Source organism: Rhincodon typus, chromosome 19, assembly GCF_021869965.1.
Source record: "Rhincodon typus isolate 14 chromosome 19, sRhiTyp1.1, whole genome shotgun sequence".
NCBI lineage: Eukaryota > Metazoa > Chordata > Chondrichthyes > Orectolobiformes > Rhincodontidae > Rhincodon > Rhincodon typus.
In genome coordinates, this window is record NC_063350.1 from 4,931,737 (window position 1) to 4,956,913 (window position 25,177).

The 25,177-nt window shown below is 42.6% G+C and overlaps 1 protein-coding gene across 1 annotated transcript in view; it reads right to left on the bottom strand.

Moving 5' to 3' along the window:
- Positions 1 to 8,308: 8,308 nt before the first annotated feature.
- Positions 8,309 to 25,177, bottom strand: part of LOC109913137 (R-spondin-2-like) — a 50,591-nt gene continuing 33,722 nt past the window's right edge. The window contains exons 3-5 of the mRNA XM_048608284.1: positions 19,568 to 19,711; positions 19,029 to 19,217; positions 8,309 to 8,406 (exon numbers count right to left, since the gene is read on the bottom strand). Coding sequence (XP_048464241.1) covers positions 8,309 to 8,406; positions 19,029 to 19,217; positions 19,568 to 19,711 — 431 coding nt within the window. The remainder of the gene's footprint in view (positions 8,407 to 19,028; positions 19,218 to 19,567; positions 19,712 to 25,177) is intronic.

Below are 25,177 nucleotides of genomic sequence, written 5' to 3' on the forward strand. Positions count from 1 at the left end.
CCCACCTATCCCCTCCTCCCACCTCAAGCCGCACCTCCATCTCCTACCGACCAACCTCATCCCGCCCCCTTGACCTGTCCGTCCTCCCTGGACTGACCTATCCCCTTCCTAACTCCCTACCTACACTCACCTTTCCTGGCCCCATCCCCGCCTCTTCGACCTGTTTGTTTCCTCTCCACCTATCCTCTCCTCTATCCCTCTTCTATCCGCCTCCCACTCTCTCCCTATTTATTTCAAAACCCCCTTCCCCTCCCCCTTTTCTGATGAAGGGTCTAGGCCCGAAACGTCAGCCTCTCTGCTCCTATGATGCTGCTTGGCCTGCTGTGTTCATCCAGCCCTGCACCTTGTTGTCTCTTCAATAAATGGTCAGTAGGTTCTGTACTAGTGGAGAATAACTTGCCTTTACACCAGAATCATCAATTGTATCCGAACCCAGAGTCTGGAGGATCAACTTTGGTCAATTATAAATACAGTGCTTAAAATGCAGAACATTATATTTCTCATTATCATATTATTTATGGAGAAAGACAGATTTTCACTTAATATGGATATTATCTACATCATAAACAAACATTTTCAGTTCAGAGTATTTCAACAGAGATACAGGAAGCAAAGCAATATATTACATTAGGAATAACAACTTGCACATTATTTATCTGATAAATATTTCAGTTTATTACGAAATCTCTTTTTTCCACAAGTTGGAGAGCTAGTGGTGAACCTGCTGCTAACCATTAAAACTACTCACAGCAAAACAGTTTGCTTTCCAATTCAATTTATAGTTCATGGCAGTGCAGCTTGGCATAGCATGGTGGCTCTGTGGTTAGCCCTACTACCTCATAGTGCCAGGGACCTAGGTTCAATTCTACCCTCAGATGGAGTCTGTGTGGTGTTTACACAATCTCTATGCGTCTGTGTGGATTTCTTCTGGCTGTCCTGGTTCCTTTGCACAGATCAAAGATATATACAGTTCAGGTAGATTGGCCATGCTAAATTGACCATTGTTTCCAGGGACATGTAGGTTAATTGGATTAGCCATGGGAAATGTGGGGTTATGGGAATAGGGTAGTGGGCTGGCTCTGACTGGAATGCCCTCTGCAGAGTAGACTTGGGGTCCAAATGGCCTCTTTCCCTACTGCATGGATTCTATAATTCTTTAACCTTCTCCCTCATTTATTTATCTCATTTCCCTGAGTTACACCACTACTATCTGCCTCAATCGCACTCTGTCATAGCGAGCTCCAAACTCTCACCACTCTCTGGGCAAAAAATGTTTCTTTGGGTGGGAAAAAGCTAATTCCCTGCAGCTCAGAAATATTTCCAGCAGTGTTCAAATATTGCTGTTTAAATGAATCTCACTGGAACAGAAGATTTCCAGTAGGCAATGCTGAGCTGCTCACTTTAGTAATGATAGAATCCCTACAATGTGGAAATAGGCCTTTCAGCCCAACAAACCCACACTGATTCACAGAGCACCCCATTCAGACCCATTGCCCTATACCCCACCTAATATACACATCTCTGAACACTACAGGCAATTTAACATGGCCAACCCACCTAACCTGCGCAACTTTGGACTGTGGGAGGAAACCAGAGCACCCGGAGGAAACCCACGCAGACACGGGGAGAATGTGCAAACTCCACACAGATAGTCACCCAAGGGTGGAATCAAACCCGGGTCCCTGGCGCTGTGAGGCAGCAGTGCTAACCACTGAGCCACAGTGCCACCCTCAGCTTGATGGTTATGATCATGGCATTCATTGAGAAAAGATAGGCAGAGATTTCAAGTGAAGTACAAACACCATTATGGACTGGCTGGGCCAAAGAGCCTGTTTCTGTGCTGTTTATCCTATGTTGGAATCCACAACTGAGTGGAAATTTGTACTTGCCCTTTAAGCATGTGCAATAATGATGTTGTAACTGCTGACCATTGTCTGGAATATTCCTATCCCATCTTTTGTGAAATGGTTGGCCTGGATTTTGCCATCAGCAACAAAAGAGCAGCACCCACTATTCAGTTTCATCACCTCTGACCAGACACTTGCTGTGGTCAGGTGGTTGATTTAGTCGTAACCTTCTAGAGAAGGTCTGTGAATGCGACAAACAACAGTAAAACTCTGTGCTAATCAGACTGAAGGATCCTCACAGAGTGCAAAACAACGAGGTTAAATTAGATTCAAACTATGTAGAGAAGAATAAATAAAGATTGAGAAAGAGAGATGGGATTATCAGAAAGATAGAAAAGAGGCAGAAAAAGAACTCATTTCAGAAAACATCAACGTTAATTAACTTCTGAATGATGGAGAGTCCATGCGTGAAAAACTGAATTTTCAGTGGCAGAGACGTTATTTGATTGCTCTGCTATGTTTTTCCGTTAAATGTGCCAATAAATTCTTTCTGGCCTCTTTAGTGAGAATTGGTATGGATGTGTTCTAACAACATAAGGTTGCATTATTTTCAGTGCCCAAAACAGTTTCAGATACAGGACAACAGTTATTCTCACAGCAACTCCTGGACTTTCCTATTTAAGTGCACAAGTGTGGGCACCAAAGTCACTGTCCAATTTACTTTTCAGTGGTTATTAGCTCCTTCATTATTCCCATCACAATATCCAGGCTATTTTATGTTTGACAAGCTGCTTTTTACTTGGGAAGATAGATGAGCAATAAAACAATGGAGGAATCTCAATTCTGAAGTATTTTCTTGCATGATACCAGCAACTAATGCTGCCATTATATGGTGTGGGTGTGATACTGTACAGAAATGGAAGAGATGCTGCACAGGGGAAAAATGCAGGCACTCCCTTTAAGATGCACACATTCTTGTCCAAGTCAGTCTTAAAAAGTCTGCGTAGTGCACAACCATAACAACAGAAGTCAGAGGGAATATTTCCAGCAGCATAATCATTTTGCATTTAGATAGCGCTTTTAGTACAATAATCCATCCCAAAATGCTTCAAAGGAAGATAACCAGACAAACAATTAACGTCAGGTCTAAAAAGAAACCATCAGGACAGATGAAGAAAGCTTGATCAAAGCAGGAGCAATGGTGTTAAGGAGCATCTCACTGGTATGGAGAGAGGTTGAAACATTCAAGGAGAAAATTCCCGAGCTGAGGATCTCAGTATAAGACCGCCAGAAATAGGAACAGGAGGAGGCTATTCAGCCCCTCAAGCCTGCTCCATCATTCAATGATTTGACATTCCTCACATTCATTTTCTTGCCCTTTCCCCATAACCCTTACTCCCCAATGATCAAGAATCTATCTATCTATCTATCTATCTCAGCCTTAAGTATACACAAGGACTCTGCCCCCCTACAGCTCTCTGTAGCAAGGAGTTCCAAAGACTCACAATCCTCTGAGAGAAGAAATTCCTCCTCATCTCAATCTTGAATTGGTGTCCCTTTATTCTGAGACAAGGCCGTCTGTCTCCCATGGGGGGAAACATCCTCTCAAGCCCCTTAAGAATCGTGTATGTTTCAATGAGATCATCTCTCATTCTTCTAAACTCCAGTGAGTAGAATCCCAAGCTGTATAATCTTTGCTCATAACGCAATCTCACATACCAAGGATCATCCTAGTGAACCTTCTCTGTACAGCCTCTAATGAATTATCTTTCCTTAAATAAGGGGACCAAAACAGCTCATAGTCCTACAGATGTGGTCTCACCAGCGCCTTGTACAGTTGCAGTAAGATTCCCTACTCTCATACTCCAAACCCCTTGAAATGAGGGTCAACATTCCAATAGTCTTCCTGATTACCTGCTGCATCTGTGTGCTAGCTTTCTGTGTTTTATGCACAAGTTCCCCTGAGTCCCTTTGTGTTGTAGCTTTTTGCAGTTTCCCTCCACTTAGATAATATTCTGTTCATTTGTACTCCTTTCCAAAGTGAACAACTTCACATTTTCCCACATTATACTCCATTTGACAACTTTTTGCCCACTTACCTAACCTATCAATATCTCTCTGCAGACTGTTTGTATGCCTCTCACAACTTCCCTTTCCATCTATTTTACTGTCATTTGCAAATCTGGCTACAGTACATTCACTTCTTTCCTCCAAGTCATTAATATATATTGTAAACGGTTGTGGTCCCAGCACTGATCCCTGTGGAACCCACTGGTCACAGATCACCAGCCTGAAAAAGAACCGCTTATCCTCACTCACTGTTTCCTGTCCATTAGCAAATCTCTACCACACCAATATACTGCCTCTAACACTGTGGGCTCTTTTCTTATTTATTAACTTTCATGCAGTACCTCGTCAAATACATTCTGAAGTCCAAGTACAACACGTCTACTGGTTTCCCTCTATCCATTCTGGTTGAGACTTCCTTGAAAAACTCTTATAAATTAGTCAGACATGAAGCCATGCTGTTGCTGCTTGATTAGATTATTATTTTCTAAATGTGCTGCTATTATTTCCTTAAAAATTAATTCCAATGTTTTCCAACAGTCGATTTTAGGCTAATCGACCTATAGTTACCATTTTTGCCTCCCTCCCTTTTTGAATAGGGGTGTCACATTGGCAGTTTTCCAAAACTCTGGTACTTGTCCAGAATCCAACATAATTTTGGAAAATTACAACCATTGCACTCACTATCTCTGTAGCTACCTCTTTTAGGATCCTAGGATGCAAGCCATTAGGGCCAGGGGACTGATCTGCCTTTAGCCCCATTAGTTTGTCTCATCCCACTTCTCTAGAGATGGTGTTGGTACTTAATTCCTCTCCCATATTCTTTAGTATTAATGGAATGTTCAAAGTATCTTCCGCTGTAGGGACTGGAGGAGAAATGGAAGTGTGAATTGGTGCTGATTGAAGTAAACAAATCCTACATATTACGGGAAACTGGATTCTGTATTGTTCCATTAAAAGCCTTAATTTGCTTAATTTGTAGCAACAGAAACAGCTTTTGATAATGCCTTTAGCAACATTGAAGCAAAAGCTCTATTTAATAGCCTTTTAAAAGTAACCATTTGTTTCAATGTCCTAATCCTTGCTAAACTTCTTAGAGTGGTCAATATAGAAGTGGAACTAATCAGATGTCTCAATTATCAGGCGTTCCTTGTCTCGCTGCAATAATCATTACTTTCCACTGAATTTTCATACTATTTTTAATAAATTAAAAGATGGATACTCTGTTTGAAGAAATTTCAAATAACTGTCTTTCTGACTTTTGCAAGACATCAGAAGATTAAGGCTAACATTTTTGTTTTAATTGAAGAATTATGTATTGAAAATAAGTTAACAGATATTTGATATAAATGTACAATGACTTTAACGGTAATGTGTAATCTCTTTGGAGAAATCTTTTAAGTGATGTAGCATTGAATAAATATTCCAGACAGAATGATGTATTGTGCAAATTACACACAGTCAGGTGCATACAGCTATTATAAATAAAAAAAACAATGGGGGATAGTTATCAGAAAAAGAGAGAAAGAAGGATAAATAGCAAAATAAAAAGAAATAAAATTAAAAATGTGCATTCATATAGTGCCTTTGCCTACCTTCTTCTCATTATTCATTCACAGAATGTGGGCATCTTTGGCCAACCCAGCAGTTATTGCCCATCCCTAATTGCCCAGTAGGCAGTTAAGAGTCAACCACATTGCTGTGGATCTGGAGTCACATGTAGGCCAGACCAGGTAAGGGTGGCAGATTCAGAGATAGTAAGAACTGCCGATGCTGGAGTCAGAGATAACACAACGTGGAGCTGGAGGAACACAGCATGTCAGGCAGCATCAGAGGAGCAGAAAAGCTAACGTTTCGGGTCAGGGCCCTTTCTAGAGAAGGGTCCTGACCCGAAAAGTCAGCTTTCCTGCTCCTCTGATGCTGCCTGGCCTGCTGTGTTCCTCCAGCTCCACACTGTGTTATCTAAGGATGGCAGATTTCCTTCTTCAAAGGGCATTAGTGGATCAAGTTTTCCCTCGATAATTGACAACACTTTTGTGGTCATCGTTAGACTCTTAATTCCAGATTTTTATTGAATTCAAAGTCCACCATCTGCCATGGCAGGATTTGAACCCAGGGCCCCAGAACATTACCAGGTTCTCTAGATTAACAGTCTAGCAATAATATCACTAGTCCATGGTCTCAGACTGTTGCAAAGTTATTTTAATGTTAGACTGGAAAGTTAATAATTAGCCTGTTATAAGAGACAGAGTGGCTGTAGGGAAGGATAATGAGAGGGAGTTAAAACTGAAGCCAGTGTTGTGTAAGGGCCAGCAAGATATTTGACCCTGATGGGCATCACCACAGAGACTGATCCTGTGTTTGTTCAGTGCACATACTATGTGTGTATTGTAGCAGTGTGACTGTAACTCAGCTCCTCCCCTGTATCAACCCTCATCCCTAACCCTGCGGTAGTGAGGCCATTGCCCTGGCCCAGACTGTCTAATTCAGGACACTGTCCAGGGATGGAGCCTGAGGCAAGTACACAGTTCAGATTGACCAGCTTCTGGTTTACACCCTTCCTGCAATCATCACTCACTCACAGGAACAGAGACGGAGCCAGTAACTGTGGACGTGGAATGAAAAGATTTGGGAAAATGCAAATCAGTTTTTGAAGAGAGGACTTGTGTTTTTTTTAAAAGAAAAATTATCCAAGTTTGTTGATGGAAGTGATGTTTAATTTTCTCGTTCTGCTGAACCAAACAGTGCTGTTGCAAATTCATTCGGGGGCATGGCCATCGACTGCAAGTTCAGCATTTGTTAACCATCCCTAAGTATACTTGAATTAAATGGTTTTCTTGGCCATTTCAGGAGGGAGCGATGGTCAAGAATCAACCACATTGCTGTGGATCGAGACTCTGATATAGACCATTCCAGGTAAGCAAGGCAGATTTGAAACACAAACAGAAGGTACTGGAGAACCTCACAGGTCTGGCAGCATCTGTAGCGAGAGAAACATTTGGAGCCCGATATGGATCTTCACAGGAATTCAAGGCAGATTTCCTTCCCTAAGGGGTTTTAATGTATCAGAGGGCTTTTTACAACTGACAATGATTTCATGGTCACTATTACTGAGGCTAATTCCAGATGTTTTAGTTGAATTTAAATTCTACCAGCTGCCACGTTAAGTTTCACACTGTTCACAGAGCATTGCATGGGCCTTTGGATTACAACTGAATCAGAGGTAGTATGAACTGCAGATGCTGGAGAATCCGAGACAACAAGGTGCAGGGCTGGATGAACACAGCAGGCCAAGCGCTCTGCTCCTATGATGCTGCTTGGCCTGGTGTGTTCATCCAGCCCTGCACCTTGTTGCCTTTGGATTACAAACTCAGTGGCATTGCCAGTACAGTACTGAATCCACTGCTGCCCATCTCTCCTAATATTCCTCATCTTGAATGATTTTCTGCTGACAACACTGATCAAAAACAAACTGATTTTGTCTGAACTGTTGCATGACATGGGCAAGGGTTTACTTCCTTTGGTCTGTCTGTTAGCTTTAGTGGGCCCTGTAATTTAGTTTTGACAAGCATCTTTTGCAGGGGATTAACCAACACTGTGGGCAGCTGAAATAGCACGTTTTAGAGAACGACAGGAGGCTGTGGGTGAACTGGAGACACAGCATGCGCTGCAATTCGCTTACTGTTTTTTTTGGAAATAGAAGAACACAATTGAAACACAAGGACAGAGCAATGTGGACACATTACCAGCCAGAGATAGGGGCCATTCAGTCCCTGACTCCTGCTTTGGATATTCAACCACATTCTGTCCGATCTGTACCCAAACTCGATTTCCTTTGATATCCTTACTGAATAACAACTTACATTCATGTAGAACCTTTCATTCCAAAGTGCTTCCCAGGAGCTTATAAAACAAAACCTAACACAGAGCCACATATTAGAACCATATTAGAACAGATGGCTAAAAGTTTGCTTATAGGGACAGGCTTTAGACAATGCCTTAGAGGAGTGGCGAGGCTAAGAGAAGGAGAGGTTTCGTTTGGGAATTCAAGAGCTTAGGCATGGCCACCATTGATGGAAGGACTAAAAGGGGGAATGTTCAAGAGGTCAGAATTAATCTTGATATCCATATGTGATTTGACAATTGCATTCTAATTGATAGTTCAATTTGACCTCCAGCACCACAGCTTTTGGGAGGGTGGAGAATGTGTCAAAGAGATCAAACATCTGGAACTATCGGTCCAAAGTAAGAGGTGCACTCTGGACACTGAGATATTTCTCTCGCTGATTTTCAATGCCAGTCTGTTGAGTTCCAGGGTTCTTGGGTTGGGATCATCGGACAAGGTCACCCATGCTGTTCATCCTCCCCTATCCCCCATAACGGGGTCGCAGAGCTTAGGAGGAGGCATCATCCTCGTCTGACTGCACTTCAGCTGCCAGCTTCTTCTTTTTATGCTTATTTCTTCTGTTTTTAGTCACCATCTTCCTTCTCTCTGTAAAACAATAATGGTGCTGATTTGGTTGTGCATCCTTTTTGGATAAACTGAAATCAGACATTTTATTGTAAACTCAGTACCCTCTGTACCTGTGGATTGTAACCCTCTTCCGTCAAAGTCAGGGAAGGGCTGGGAGGGCAGGAATGTTAAAAGTTGAGTTGCTCCCAAGAAAATCCCTGATTTCCTAAGGTGAGAGGGAGAAAGTTTAATGGGGAGATGTGAGGAAAATGTTTTTACACAGAGGGTGGTAAGTACCTGGAGTGTGCTGCCAGAGTAAGTGGTGGAAGCAGATATGATAGCAACATTTAAGAGGCATTTGGACAGACACATGAACAGACAGGAATAGAGAGATACGGACCATGTGCAGGCAGATGAGATTAGTTTAGAATGGTATCATGGTCAACACAGACATTGTGGGCCGAAGGACCTTTCCTGCGCTGTACTGTTCAATGTTCTTATTTGCAGGGTGACAGAATGATCAAAACCCAAATAAAATACCTTCCCTTTCTTTTAAAAGACAAGAGTGATTAAAATAACCCAACTTATAAACATAAAAGAATGCGCAAGAATTGAATGGCACAGAAGGATGAATATAGATCAGATATAAACTACTTTGAATTTCTGGAGTACTACTGAGGTGAGAAATGACAAGTCATCTTCAATGATACAACAACATTGAAAAAAGGTCAAAGTATAGGTCACAGCAAAATATTAAATTAATTAGTAGAACTCATAGTTCCACACTCCACCATTGAAATCCAGTGTCAGTGACAATAGGTTTAGTCTTAAGGCAGAAGGATCAATTTTGAATTTTACAGTAAAACACTGACATGACCATCTCTTCGCTCCTGTTTTTATGTTTCTCTCTCTTCACAATTTGTGTTTTTTTCTCTCTCTCTCTCCCCCTAAGTTCATTTCTCTCCATCTCTTGCCTCTCCCATCCCGAGTTTCTCTTCTTCTCCCAGTTTTGCTTTATCTCTGAATGGAAGGTCCCTGGTGAAATACTAACTCTGTTCTCCATAGGTGCTGGCCAACCTACCAAGGGTTTCTGACATTTTATTTCACATTTCCAGTGGTCTGGAGCATTTTGCTTTCTGTTTAATCTCTCCTGGACGGGTTAATGCTTTTCTCTCTTCCCCCTCTTTCTGTCACTCTCTATCTCTCTCTCTCTCTCATTTCAATCTTCCTCTTAGGACTCACCAGTTTCTCAGTGACCTTTCCATGGACACTATTTTTCCATAGAATCCCTACAGTGTGGAAACAGCCCATTCGGCCCACAAGTCCACACCGACCCTCCAAAGAGCATCCCACCCAGGCCACTCCACTTGCCATTTCCCTGCAACCCTACATTTCCCATGGCTAATGTACCTAACCCACACATCCCTGAACACTATGGGGCAATTTAGCATGGCCAGTCCACCTAACCTGCGCGTCTTTGGACTATGGGAGGAAACCGGAGCACCTGGTGGAAACCCATGTAGACACGGGGAGAACGTGCAAACTCCACACAGCCAGTTGCCCGAGGGTATTTTTACTTTAATTACAAGGCAATCATTGTTCCATAGAGAGGAACAATCTTGATCCTGTGGGGACAGGCTGGGGGTCAACTCAGAAAAATTATTGTCGGATCAGTGGCCCACTCAGTGATCCTCCTGATGGAGTAACATCGAGGGCAGATACTTACCCGTCTGGCAGCGAGAGTTAATCCAATCCAGGGAGATCTCCCCTAACACACAGTGTGTGGTCAGGATCCAGCACTGGTCCCCACCATTGATTATGTATTCTGAGGACTCAGGCTTCTGCCTAAGCAATGCCAGTTGGAGAAAGAAGCTGGGGGTGGGGATTCATTGTCCTTGAGGCTAAGGTGGAATGTGGTTCAGGTTGTATTCCCATCTTTTGGCAGCATGATGTGAAAGGTTTGTCAGACAGGTGGAAATCCAGGATTGAGAGATTGGAGAAGGAGATTGTTCACCTGGAGTGAGGTCTCGATTAACCCTCCAATAGCCTCGCTCCTATAGGGGGTATACAAAGAGATGAAGGGTGTGTGGAGGGAGCTGTTACCCTGTTAAATATGGAGGTGCGTGTGTGAAACCAATCCTCTGGACTGTGTCTCCCTCTTCTTCTACTCGGTGGGAACAAGGTGCAAGATCTGTCAGCAGTGCATGTTGCTGCCTGATGACAGACCGTTTGTCTCAGATCGAGCAAGCACCGCTGCTCAAACAAGAACCTAGTGCACCACTGTGTTGCATCTGGATCTGTCCAGTAAGAATTCTCACTGGGGCTTTGTAGAAGGACCTGCCGCAGGTCAGTCCTGGGGGGGTGCCAAGCACCTAAATGCTCCATTGATCTGATGGAACTGATTGGCACCTTCAACCAGCTTTCCAGGCACACATCTTTGAGATGTTTTTGTTTTTAGTGGTTCATAAAGTGCGAGAGTCCACTGGGTAGACGACTTAGTTCCCAACCTTTTCTGCAACACGGCACACTTTACAATACAAACAATTCTATGGCACACTCATTTTCCAGCTGAATTGATTGCTCATAAACATCACATTTACTTACATTTACTCTGGTTATGGCCTTCCTATGGAGGTTTACAACATAATCCATTCAGAATCGAAAGCCTGATACCTCACTTTCAATTTGACTATTAGTTTTTGTGAGTTGTAATTTTGGTCCAATGCCATATTGTTTACAATGAATCAGTGTTTGTTTTACATTGAGTTTCATCCCCTTTGCACAAAATGTCAAGGCAGACTTGGACATGGGCTAGACCAGCGTTTATGGCCCATCCATAATTACTCAGAGGGACTGTTAAGAGTCAACCACATTGCTGTGGGACTGGGCAAGTTAGCTAAGATTGAGATGCCCAGTGCAAATGTCTGGAAGGCAGCTTTCCCCATCTTTGGCCACAGCATAGACAAATGATATCACTGGATCCCAAGCCACAGGAGAGTGATGACGGATGAGGATTGGCAGGGTGAGAGTGAAGCGGGGTATATGAGAGTGGCAACAAGGGCTGAAGTTGGCTCTCAGTGTTGGGTCCAACCCATTTCCCAATGAGTGTTCCTCAAGCAGGCACTGTCGTCAATGAGGGACTCCCGTCCCAAAGTCTGCGAATACACCCTGCTTTATGTTGGTTGGCCTGTCCACTCTCTCCCTGAGTTAATATCAATGGGATGATTTAATCAGGCAGGAGATGAAATCTGACAAGTGGTTAGGGTTTCAATATTAAGTTAGCGGCAGTTCAAGACTCATGGTGTCTGCTGACTGAAACTCTTCTTCTATGTTTGTGTGCCGTGTATAGTCATCAAATCACAATTTCTCCCAACTAACTCAGAGGCAAATTGGGACGTGCCTATCCTCTGAGTGACAATTGGATAAAGTTAGCTCTCCCCAGGTAAAATGGTTAAAGGTGAGCCTCAGTGGTCTCTGTTGAACACTAGAGGACAGGAGGGTGGGGTGCAGAGGAAACTGATCGATCTGGGCTTTTGGTAGCAGCAAGTGTGAAGCAGGGGGTTTGTCATGGGGTGAGGGTGTTGTCCCAGGTGGTCATATGGAATTATGAAGGGGGTGTGAAGGTTGAAGGTAGAAGATGCTGCAAAGAGAGAGGGGGGCTTGCAGAGCAGCTCTGCAATTACCTGACTGTGGTGATGACCATTTCCTGCCCAACCCCTGTGCCCCCGATTGCAAAGTCCCAAAAAGTCACTGCCCAGCTTTACAGTGAAGCAAGTTTTCTAAGATTACAAAGGGATCTTGATCAAATGGGTCAATGGGCTGAAAAATGGCAGATGGAGTTCAAACTGTATAAATGCAAGGTGTTGCATTTTTGAACAACAAACAAGTGTAGGGTTTATACAACTAATGGTAGGACCTTGGGTAATATTGTAGAACAGGCGGATGTACTGGTTCAGGTACATAATTCTTTGAAGTTTGCATCACATATAGACAGGTGGTTAAAAAGGCATTTGGCACACACGCCTTCATTGCTCAGTCCTTTGAGTATCGGAGTTGGGAAGTCATGTTGAGGTTACCAGGATGTTGCCAGGTATGGAAGGTTTGAGTTATAAAGAAAGGCTGAGTGGGCTGGGATTGTTTTCACTGGAGCATAGCAGGTTAACAGGCAACCTGATAGAAGTTTATAAAATAATGAGGGGTACAGATAGAGTTAATGGTAGTTGTCTTTTCCCTAGGATGGGGGATTTCAAGACTAGGGGGCACATTTTTAAGGTGAGAGGAGAGAGATTTAAAAAAGACATGAGGCAATTTTTTTACACAGATAGTGGTTCACACGTGGAATGAACTTCCTGAGGAAGTGGTGGATGCGGGCACAGTTTAAAAGACATTTGGATAAGTACATGAACAGGAAAGGCTTGGAGGGATATGGGCCAGGAGCAGGCAGTTGGGACTAGTTTAGTTTGGAATTATGTTCAGCATGGACTGGTTGGACCAAAGGGTCTGTTTCCGTGCTGTATGACTCTATGACTCCACTTTAGCCCAATAGATAAACTTGTGTAAGCCTTCTTGCCTTACTGGTACTTTAAGGATTTCACACCACTACTGGTATTAACTTGGGGAGGCAGTGAACAGCCCAACAAGCATGAAGCATAAACCAGTTCTGAGGAAGGGTCACCGGAGCCTAAATGTTAACTCTGACTTTTTCTTCACAGATGCTGGCAGACCTGCTGAGCTTTTCCAGCAAAACTTTTGTTTTTGCTCCTGATTTACAGCATCCGCAGTTCTTTCGGTTTTTATAAAGCAGAGGGGTTGTTTGAAGACTTCCGAAGGGGAGTCCCTCACTGACAGCAGTGCCTGCTTGAGGAACACACATTGGGAAATGTGTGGGACGAACACTGGAAGTTATCTCCAGCCCTTTTGCCACTATCATGTACCCCCTCACCCTCATCCTGCCAATTCCCACCCATTATTACTCTCTCATGACTTGGGATCCAGCGATGACATTTAACAATGTTGTAGCCAAAGATGGGGACAGCTACTTTCCACTCCCAGTGCTTTCATTACATTGAACACGGAGCATAGACAGAGGGAGAGACAGAGGGAGTGACAGAGGGAGAAAGACCGGTAGAATCTAGGCATAGATGCTCCTTACAGAAACAATTAGACTTCATGAGAATGTAACCACGGCAAGAGATACCCATGAAAATTCGATACAGTGACCACAAATGCGATGTTTATTTACAAACAGACATACATAAAAACCAAATTAATTATCTGCAGTTCGGAAGAAAATAGCTCCCAACCTGTAAACAACTTATTCAGGAGACTCATTTTTCAAAATGAGTCCTATTAGACCATAAAATGAACACTTAAATCAAACCACCAAACACAGTTTGACTTGAGGCAGAATGACTCAAAGAGAAATATGAAGTGATAAGAGCCTTCATCAAATGTGACAGGTTCACTCTGAGCTCCCTGGTGCACTGGCCCAGTCAACACAATGGATAGTCAGGCTCTAGAGTTGACAGACCTCTCACTGTCAGAATCAAATGGATCAACTTTCCTTCACACACCCTGACTTTCCCCAACTTGCTGTGTCGCACTCTCAAGAACCTGGTATCCCCTCAGCCTCCCTGACACGACCTTGCCTCTCATTTGCCCTACTTCCTCATCCACACCTATCATCACCCACCCTCTCACCTCCCTCACTCACCCTGATTCAAACAAGTGTCCTCACCCACTCTCACTTCCTTGGGTTAAACTCAAGCAGTTGCTGCAGCTGGACAAGTAGTGGTTTCAATCGCTTGTAAGGATCATGGAGCTAGGTCAGCTCAGCAGACTGAACTGGAGTCCATCAGTCATTGTGGAAACTGACAGCTGGTTACTATAGCCACAGGTGGTGGATTCATTCAGCCAATGGATGTCTGAGCTCCTGAGTTTCCAGGGGGCAATGTGATAGACATCTTCCCCTGAACAGGGACAATTAGCAGTGGCTTGCCTTGTTGATCAGAGGGCCTAGTCAGTATCATAGGTGGGAACCACTTTAAGCAAGGAAAAGTTCTGAACCAGTGCAAATGAATTGTGGAATCTCTGGCGTGAAGTGGTTTTGGGCGCGAGTCACTAACATTTAAAACTTTCTGAAGCTGTTATGTCATGTTGCTTAATTCAGTCCAAATCCCAAAGTTATCCAGGTGGGAATCACAGAGAAACCTCAGACTGCAATATCTTATTGTGCGTCTCATTAGCTGTTAATGTCCATAAACTGGCTGCTGTTGGACTCCACTTCAGAATGATACAGGAGCTTACAACTTTGACTTAAGAGAATAGGCTGATTAAATAAAGTCTGTATTCCTCTCGAATGTCAAAAGGTGAGAGTTTTGAATGGTGAAGTGATTTGCGAGGCCACATTCAGAAAATATTTCCACTGACGGGTGAAAATTGAACACGTTGACATGGAGTTGAGTGGAGCTATAGAGTTCCAAAGTGAAACTAGCAAGCGATATTTCACACTAAAGACAACTATTGCTGGGGACCTATGGATGCTGAGGGTAAATTAGATCTTTCAGCCTGAGATTGAGGAATTCTTGTTGGTGGAGTATTGAGCGATTCGAAGCGAAGGCAAAAATGGAGTTGGTGCAGCTCACCCATTCAGCAGTGCGACAGGTTCAAGGAGCCCAATAATGTCCCTGCTGCTCCTGTGTGCCTGAAAGTGACTCAACTGCTCTGAAATTCTATGATTCTGAAAATATAAACATAAATTTTCTCTAACTGGATGTAACATTGAACTGATACTAGAGGCTTTCAGTTAAATGGCACTTTTTTTTTGCTGATTCCATCAAACTACTTGCAGGGTGGAAAATAATTCGAGGACTGAATACAAAATTCCTCAAGGGATTGAACAAAAGCAGATGCTTGTAACCTCCTCTGTCCCTTGACAACACTCCCTCCACAAACCACTGTTTGGTAGTGGTGACTGTGCCGATGCAAATCCTCACCCTGGCCACCAATCAGCATCGTCACAATGCTTTGGGAACAACTTCATCTCCACATTTCCCTCAAAGTCACACAATATCACAAAACAGACACTTGTTGGCTCATCATCACAGAATCAAAATTTTGGAACGTTGTTCCTCGTGGAACTGTGGGACCTCCCACACCACAGGAACAACCAACAATTTCTGAAAGACAATTAGCAACAAACCATAAGCCAGCAGCACTAGCCACACCCACATCCCATAATAATAAAATGTGAAAGGCCCAAAGTTCCACACAAGGAAATCTCCTTTGTTACAAGACTCCCTGCCAACTGGGATACTCCACCTCCTCTCTGTGCCTAAGCATACACTCTTCCACTAGGCTTCACTTTCTCTGCTACCTGTTAGTTTGACTTTAACACCAAGCAGCACTTTCTCAACAGTTTTCTTGCCCAAAGCTGAGGCTGGCCATTAAAACTGGGTCAAATCTGACTGCTGTGCTATTTGTCACTTCCTCAGGCAGCACTGATTCTGGGTTAGACCTTGGATTTCTACAAGGTAGACCACTATCGCAGCTACCACAGGTGACCACAAATGTCTCTTGCATAGGAAGCGCTAACTGAGTACTGAGAAAACTGATAAGGATCATGGAGTCATAGAGTCATACAGCACGGAAGCAGACCCGTCAGTCCAACAAGTCCATGCCAAACATAATCCCAAACTAAACTAGTCCCACCTGCCTGCTCCTGGCCCATATCCCTCCAAACCTGGCGGACCATGATTCCTCCCACATCCAAATAGCTACGAGCGTTTATTCATTTCTCAGATGTGGAACTTTCTGGCAAGATTGATAGGGGTGAGATGCCTTTCACATGTGCGATGGAGGCATGTGGCTTCAATACTGTAGGGAAGGCAAGTTCCAGCATTTTGACCCAGCGGCAATGAAGGAACGGAGATATATTTTCGAGTCAGGATGGTGAGTGGCATTGACGGGAACTTGCAGGGTGGGGATGTTCCCATGTATCTGCTGCTCTTGTCCTTCTAGATGGTAGAGGGTGGGAGTTTGGAAAATGCTGTTGAAAGAAGCTTGGCGAGTGTTGCAGGGTATTCTATAAATGGTATACGCTGCTGCTATTATGCACTAATGGTTGAGGGAATGACTGTTTAAGGTGAAGGAAAGGGTTTCAAACCCTACCAGTGTTGAACATGAAGCTAATGATAGTTTGTGAAACCTGCACCCATGTAAAGGTCAGAAGAGGAATGTCAGAAATCAGGGGATAATAAAGACCAATATAACATTTTAAGCAGATGACAGAGCTGAAAGATTTGGATAGAATCCCACAGAAATCTGGAGTGGATCAAGCAAAGTCCTGTTCCTTTCAGACACCGTCATTTCTAGCTCAAGGCCTCCGAGAATGAACCTCTAATAGAAATGAATAAACAAGCAAAACTGTGATTCCAAAAATGATTACGTATTGACCACATTCCAGTTCTAACCTGCAATGATTTCAAAAATCAGGTCAGAAATTGAGAGTTCATCACAATTAAAACATTCAAGGAATTTTCCCACTCAACCACTTGGAGAGAGTGCCCATTAAAAGTAGCCAAGAGCTTGTCTACATCTAACAGTAAATTACACACTATTTACATTTGGTGCCTGGTCATTAAATGAGTAAAAAAAAGGTCATCTTTCTGCTGGGAGATGAACTATTTAGAGATTTCTCCAGAGTCTGTAAAGTATTGAGTGCTCATTCATTGCATCAATGGACTTGTCAAAGTTACCTGCTATTGTCTATTTCTGTCGAACAGACAGATGTGGGGTTCAGGTAATAGTTCCTTGAAAGTGGCGTCATAGGTAGACAGGATGGTAAAGGAGGCGTTTGGCATGTTTGCCATCATTGGTCAGAACATTGAGTACAGGAGTTATGGCTATACGAGACATTGGTAAGGCCATATTTAGAGTACTGCTACATTTCTGGTTGCCCTGCTATAGAAAGGATGTTGTTAAACTGGAAAGGGTACAAAGAGATTTACAATAAATTTACCAAGACTGGAAGGTTTGAGTTATAAGGAGAGGTTGGATGGGCTGGGACTTTTCTTTCCTGGAGTGTAGGAGGCTGAGGGGTCACCTTATAGAGGTTTATAAAATCATGATGTGCGTAGATAAATTGAATAGCCAAGGTCTTTACCCCAGGGTAGAGAAGTCCAAAAGTAGAGGGCATAGGTTTAAGGTGAGAGGGGAAAGATTTAAAGAGGACCCGAGGAGCAACTTTTTCACACAGAGGGTGGTGCGTATATGGAACGAGTTGCCAGAGGAAGTGTTAGAGGTGGGTACAATTACAACATTTAAAAGGCATTTTGACAGGCACATGGATTGGAAAGGTTTAGAGAGATATGGGTGAAATGCAGGCAAATAGGACTCGTTCAGTTTAGGAAATCTGGTCGGTGCAGACGAGTTTCTGTGCTGCATGACCTCTGAGTCTATGACTCATGGTTACACCACATCTCATTCCTAAAGCATCTTCCAACCAATGACACATTTCCTGAATTGTTGTAAATGTCAGAAACAAAGTCAGCAGCTTGTGCACCAATAATTTGTTTTATGTTTAGTGAAAGATCACCAACCCAAAACATTCATTCACTTTCTTTGCCTCCAAATGCTGCCAGACCTGATGAGCATTTCTAGTTTTTTTATATAATGTGTTAGGTGCAGGTTTCACGTAAATATTGTCCATGACATTTCCAAAGAGTATGTGGGATCTTTTACCGCCACCTCAGAGCCAAGACGAGCGCAAGTCAATGAGAAAGACTTCACCTCCAACATTGCAGGACACAGTGCAGTACATTGATACATTAGCCTGGATTATGTTCTCCAGCCTCTGGAATAGGACTTGAACCGACATATGTCCCACTTCTAACTCAGAGCCCAGAGCATTAGGTGTTTGACTTTTTGCTCTTCATTAGTCAACCAGAATGCAATAATAAACTAAGGACATATGAAGAAAAAACACTGGAAATACTCAGTAGGCCAGGCAATAACTGGGGAGCAAGGAACAGAGGTAACGTTTCAGATCAGCTACCTTTCAGCTGGAAAAGAGAAGACTGAGCAGGTGACTGAATAGAGGCCTTTAAAACTATTTAGTAGAATAAACATAGTGAAAAGGTTTTCACTTGTCTGGAAACAGGAGCTAGGGATCATAGATGTTAAGATGGTCACTAATCTATCAAATAAAGAACTTGGGAAAAACCTCTTTACCCAGCAAGAGGGTAGAATTCTCTACTGCATGGGATACTTTAGATAACCAGCATATATACGTTTAATGGGAAGCTACAGAAGTGAATGAGATAAATTGTGGAAATTGGATCTGAGGGACACAGGCTGAAAATATCAAAAGGAGCCTTAAAACTAAAATTGGGCAATGTCTCTTTGCTATCGAAGTGACAAGTGTGTGTAACTAATTCCAGATGGAACATTGTTGGGGAAAAAAAGCTTTGAAATCATTTAAAAAACATTTGGATGATGTGTATAATTAGAGAGAATGAGGAGCTCCCTGGTTGAACAAACGAAGTTGGGTGGAATGGTCTTCCTCATCTATTGACATCTTGTAGCTGGCAACTTCTCACTGAGGAAGCTTTTGGATCACATCACTTTAGATTCCCAATGAAGGAATCATGGGTCGTTCTTACCTCCAGGGCAGTATCTCTCCTTTATCCTGCATTTTCTTGACATTGACAGTGCCACGCATGGCTCCCACTCCTTTGGTGAAGGTGTCAGGATTTGTCGTGTCCTGGTCTCTAAGCCCCACTTGAAGCCACATGTTTGTTGGTTCTTCTGGCAGGGGCCCCACTCGCCCCAGGGGCCAACCTCACAGCCGTCTATAAAAAAGCCACAAAGCCATCAAGATCACTGCCAACATTAATTTAAAGAGGCTATTCACCATTTCAACAGGATTCCACTGTGGTGGTACCAGGGTTGGGATTGGAAGTTGCTTCATACCAGCCAGCGATTAGAGGCTGTCGTATGTAAACCTCAGCTGAACTCTCTTCTCTCTTGATAAAAGAAAAAGTGTATTTCATTGTCCTCTCAAACAATTCATAGCCACTGATGTTCTTTTAAAGTTTACTCACTGCTGTGATGTAGAATTTGCGGGCTGTGAAATATTAAGTTTTAATGTTACAATTACAGAAAGACAACATTAAAAAACAGTCAAAGATGAATCACTTACCCACACATTCCATCAGTCTGGCATGTGGTGCTGTCCCTTTCGGACAAATGTTGTAACATTTCCCCCTCAGCAGGTAGTGCTCAGATTTACATTTGATACAGAACTCACGGCTAAAGCAGCTTTCACAATTTGCTGTCTTACATCCTAGCACACAGAGGAATGAAAATTTAATAACTTAGTTTCAGGCCATGTTCTAATCTTCATCTGATAACAAAAAAGATCAAGGCAACGGATGGTGTAAAAAAGATCTGAAAGAATGGTACCAGAACTTGAATTAGCTTTATTGTCACATGTACTCAAATGAGTACAGTGAAAAGTTTACAGTTGCCACATTAAAGCACCATCTTAGGTACAGTACAAAGGTACCTAGGAACGGATACTTAAGATCAAATTCTTCGGAAACAAAAAAGAGTAAAGAAATAAATATTCCAGCATTATAGGTCATAGGAATAAATTAGAAAAATAAAGAAGTAAAAACTTCATTATAAACTTAACATTTATACACTTACCAAGAAAAGGTGGACAGGCTTTATCGCTTGAAAAAAATGTGATGGATGACCTGGTAGAGATCACCAAAATTATGAAGATGTTCAATAGGGTAGACGTAGAGAAAATATTTTTATTTATGAGGGAGAACAAAACTAGAGGCCATAAGTATAAGATGGTGGTTAATGAATCCAATTGAAAATTCAGGTGAAATGTCTTTAGACAAAAATGGTCAGAATGTGGAACTCACTACCAGACAGTTGTTTATTCTTATTCTTTGAGGGATTGTGGGTGTCACTGGCTGGGCCCAGCATTTATAGTGCCCTGTAATTGTCCATGAGAAAGTGACAGTGAGTTGCCTTCCTGAACCACTGCAGTGTGTATGGTTATACCTACACTACAATGCTGTTAGGAAGGGAGCTCCAGGATTTTGATCCAGCAACAGTGAAAGAACAGAGACGTACTTGCTGGTAATGATGGTGTTTAACATGGAAGGGAGCTTGCAGGTGCTGGTGTTCCCATTTATCTGCTGGTCCAGTCCTATTAGATGGTAGAGGTTTTAGGCTTTGAAGGCGCTGTCGAAGGAACTTTGGCAAGTTGCTGCAATGCATGTGATGTATAGCATACACTGATGTCACTGTGCGTTAGTGGTGAAAGGGGTGACTGTTGAAGATGTTAGATGGGATACCAATCAAGTGGGCTGCTTTGTCCTAGCTGCTGTCAAGCTTCTTGAGTCCAATTGAAACTGCACCCATCTATACAACTACATCACACGTGTTGAGGGGAATACATTGATAGATTTATGGGGAATCTAGATAAACATCTGAAGGACATAATTTTGGGGTTAGTTGAAAAGGAGTGGAAGGAAGCTCATGTGGAACGTAAATGGTGTGATGGACCATTGAGCTAAATGGCTATCTCAGTGCTGCAGATTCGATGAAACCTGACCTAATTTAATTTCACAATTGTTTATCTGCAAAAGTCAGTGAAAATTAGGCAGAGATGAACCTTGCTTCACACTGCCCACCCACCTGAAGGTTCAGCAGCAGATAGGATGCCAGAATTAGAATGATCCCACTTTTATAATGGTCAGAATAACTGCTTGCACCCATCATCCAAAGAAACAAACACTCAACTCTGTAATTTCTGGTAATATTTTAATAGCACAGCAACAGGCCATATAATCCAATAACTCAACGCTACATTTTTCCCAAATTCCCAACTGATTGGCTGGTAACCAATAGCCTTCAAAAATAGAATCTATCATTGAGTTATGTCCTAATCAAGGGAATTGAGATGCCAAAGAGATTTTGAAAAATGTTTTGAAAATAACTTGTTATAGGCTGACGATGCAGTAAATATTCTTTCATTTACACAATGTGAGAACAGTGGTTTCAGGTGTGAACTTCATTTCCAAATATAATAACTAAAATGCAAGCTTGTGCAAAAACGTGTTAGTTATAGGAGAGGTCTCTGAGGACTGGAGAATAACCAATGTTGTTCCTTTGTTTAAGAAGGGCAACAGGGATAATCCAGAAAATTGCAAGCTGGTGAGCCTTATGTCAGTGGTAAGGAAATTATCGGAGATAATTCTCAGAGACAGGATTTATTCACATTTGGAAAAATGTGGACTTATTAACGATAGGCAGAATGGCTTTGTGCAGGGAAGGTCATGTCTTGATTGAGTTGATTGAGGCAGTGACAAAGATGATTGATGAGGGCAGGGCAGGGGATGTTGCCTGTATGGACTTTAGCAAGGCCTTTGCAAGTTCCCTCATGACAGGCTGATAGAGAAGGCGAAGTCGCATGGGTTTCGTGGTGAGCTGGCCAGATGGATGCAGAACTGTTTGGTCATAAAAGACAGCCAGGAGCAGTGGAAGGGTGCTTTTCTGACTGGAGATCAGTCACCAATGGTGTTCAGCAGGGTTCAGTGCTGGGATTCTTGTTGTTTCTCATATATATAAATAATTAGAGGAGAATGTAAGTGGTCTGATTAGTAAGCTTGTGGATGACACAAAGTTTGTGGGAGCTGTAGATGGTGAGGAGAATTGCCAAAGGATACAATAGGATATAGATAGGCTGGAGAATTCAGTGGAGAAAGGGCAGATGCAATTTAATCCAGACAATTGTGAAGTGATGCATTTTGGAAGGTCTAATGCAGGAGGGAACTGTACAGTAAGTGGTAGAACTCTTAGAAACATCAACATACAGAGGGATCTAGGTGTACAGGTCCACACTTTCCTGAAAGTGGTGACACAAGTGGATAAGGTGATCAAGAAGGCATATGGCATGCTTGCCTTCATTGGTCAGGGCATACAGAATAAAAATTGGCAAGTCATGTTACAACTGTATAGAACTTTAATTAGACCATATTTGGAAAATCACCTATAGTTCTGCTTGCCACACTGCCAGAAGGATGTGAAAGCTTTGGAGAGGATACAGAAATGATTTACCAGGATGTTTTCTGGTTTGGAGGGTATTAGCTATAAGGAGATATTGGGCAAACTTGGTTTATTTTAACTTGAACGTCGAAGGATGAGGGGCAGCCTGATAGAAGTATGTAAAATTACGAGAGCTGTGGGTAGAATGGATAGTCGGAGTCTTTTTCCCAGGGTAGAAATGTCAATTGCTTGGAGACACAGGGTAAAATTAAAAGGGGATGTGAGAGACAAGTTTTTGCACAGAGGGTGGTAAGTGCCTGGAATGTGCTGCCAGAGGAGGTGGATACAATAGCAATGTTTAAGAGGCATCTCAACAGATACATGAATAGGCCGGGAATAGAGGAATATGGACCATGTAGAGGCAAAAGATTTTTAGTTTAGAAAAGCATCATATGTCAGTGCAGGCTTGCTGTCCTTTGAGAAGGGATTTAGAGGAGGAGAGATGGAGTGAGATGTGAAGGTTGAGGTAGAAAATTCCAGAGTTACAGACCCAGGTAGCTGAGGTTACAGCCAACAAAGAAACCATGTGAATTGGAGGTTCACAAGAGGCCAGGACTGAAGGATACAGAGCTTTGTGAGGTTGGAAAGGTTACAGAAATGGGGAGGCTAGTGCGTAGAGACAAGGTCACAATTTTTAAAATGGAGGCTTTGGTTGTGAGCCAGGGATGAATTTTGATTATATATCTGCCCATGTCCTACCACCCAGTGAAAGGAACAGTATTATATAGATGTTGATATATTGGGAAGTGTTGACATACAAAGGGATCTGGGTGTCCTTGTACATCAGTCAATTAGAGTACACAGGTAGGTGTAGTGAGCAATTAGGAAGGCAAATTGTATATGGACCTTCATTGCAAGAGGATTTGAGTTCAGAAGTAGGGATATCTTGCTGCAGTTATACAGGGTCTTGGTTAGACTGCATCTGGACTAATTTGTGCTGTGTTGGTCTCCCTAACACTGGAAGGACATACTAGTCATACAGGGAATGCAATGGAGGAGGAGAGGTTTGTTTGACTGGGCCTGTATTCACTAGAGTTTAGAAGAATTAAAAGGATGACTGAAATGTATAAAATTCTAACAGGACTAGACAGACTAGATTCGGGAGGATTTTGACATCATTGCCATTTTAGAGTGTCACAGAATAGATGCAGTGCAGAAGGAGACCATTAAAAAAAATTACCCTTCATTTCTGGCTGCAATTTAAATGCCATGATCTAAATATTTTATGTACAATATATTCTCTCAGAAAAACCCATTCCTTCAAAACCATTCCAACCACAAGATCACTATACATTACTGATCATGGCATCACCAGCAGCAAGCAGCAGGAGATTCCCAGAGCGCTTTCATTGCACAGTTTTTTGCTTGCGAGATCTGAAGGTTCCATTTGATTTCTTCATATGTCCTTGGTTTGCTTGTTTTGTGGTCAGGTCCAGATCATGGCTATAGTTTTATGGCAATTAAGAACCAAGCCACTCACAAAGAGCACCCTGTCTACAAAGCCAATTTTCCAAATCACTTTCCCCTAATTACTATACAGCAGGACCAACCACCAAAACTAATGTTTTGAAATTACTGCCCCACAGTTTTGACTCCAAGTTCAGATGAGTCTTAGACTGTAATTCTGTTCAATAGAGGACATTGCACAAAGTCAAATTACTTATCAGTAAGTGTCTTGGGATAGAGCTTTTGCCGTTTCTGCATTTGACCCTGGTGCTATAGGTGAAGGAATCTCACTGCAGTGCAGGGTAAGTGTGTCTCACTCTTTGTAGAGGGTTAGTACAGTTAATTCATCTTCTGGTTAGTATAGGGAGTTCAGATAGTGAGTAAATTGGGGGAGTTATTGTTAGAAAGTAATAGCTGGAATTTGTAGGTAGCTATTTAAAATTTAACTTGTAATCTAACAGTCAATAGAGCGTTAATCATGTCAGTTAGTGGAGCTTTGTGTTCCACCTGCAAGATGTGGTCAATCATGGATGCTGAGAGAATCCCTGATAAATAACATCTGCAGGAAGTATACCCAGCTTCAGCTGCTCACCGAGAGAATGGATCGGCTTCAGCAGTGGTTAGAGTCAAAGAGTCAAAGCAATATACAGCACAGAAACTGACCCTTCAGTCTAACTGCTGTATATGTATGCTGTCCATGCTGACCAGTTGTCCGACATAGCATTTGTTCCATATCCCTCTAAACCCTTCCTATTCATATGTCCATCCAGATGCCTTTGAAATGTTGTAATTGTACCAGCCTCCACCACATCCTCTGGCAGCTCATTCGACATACATACCACCCACTGTGTGAAAATGTTGCCCCTTAGGTGCCTCTCTCACCTTAAATCTATGCCCTCTAGTTTTAGACTCCCCCACCCTGGGGTAAAGACCTTGCCTATTCACCCTATCCATGCCCCTCATGATTTTATAAACCTTAATAAGGTCGTCCCTCAGCCTCGGACACTCCAAGGAAAATAGCCCCAGCCTATTCAGCCTCTATGTATAGCTCATACCTGGCGACATCCTTGTAAATCTTTTCTGAACCCTTTCTAGTTTCACAACATCCTTCCTGTAGCAAGGAGACCAGAATTGCACAAATTATTCCAAAAGTGGCTGAACCAATGTCCTGCACAGCTGCAACATGACCTCCCAACTCCCTTACTCAATGCACTGACCAATAAAGGGAAGCATACCA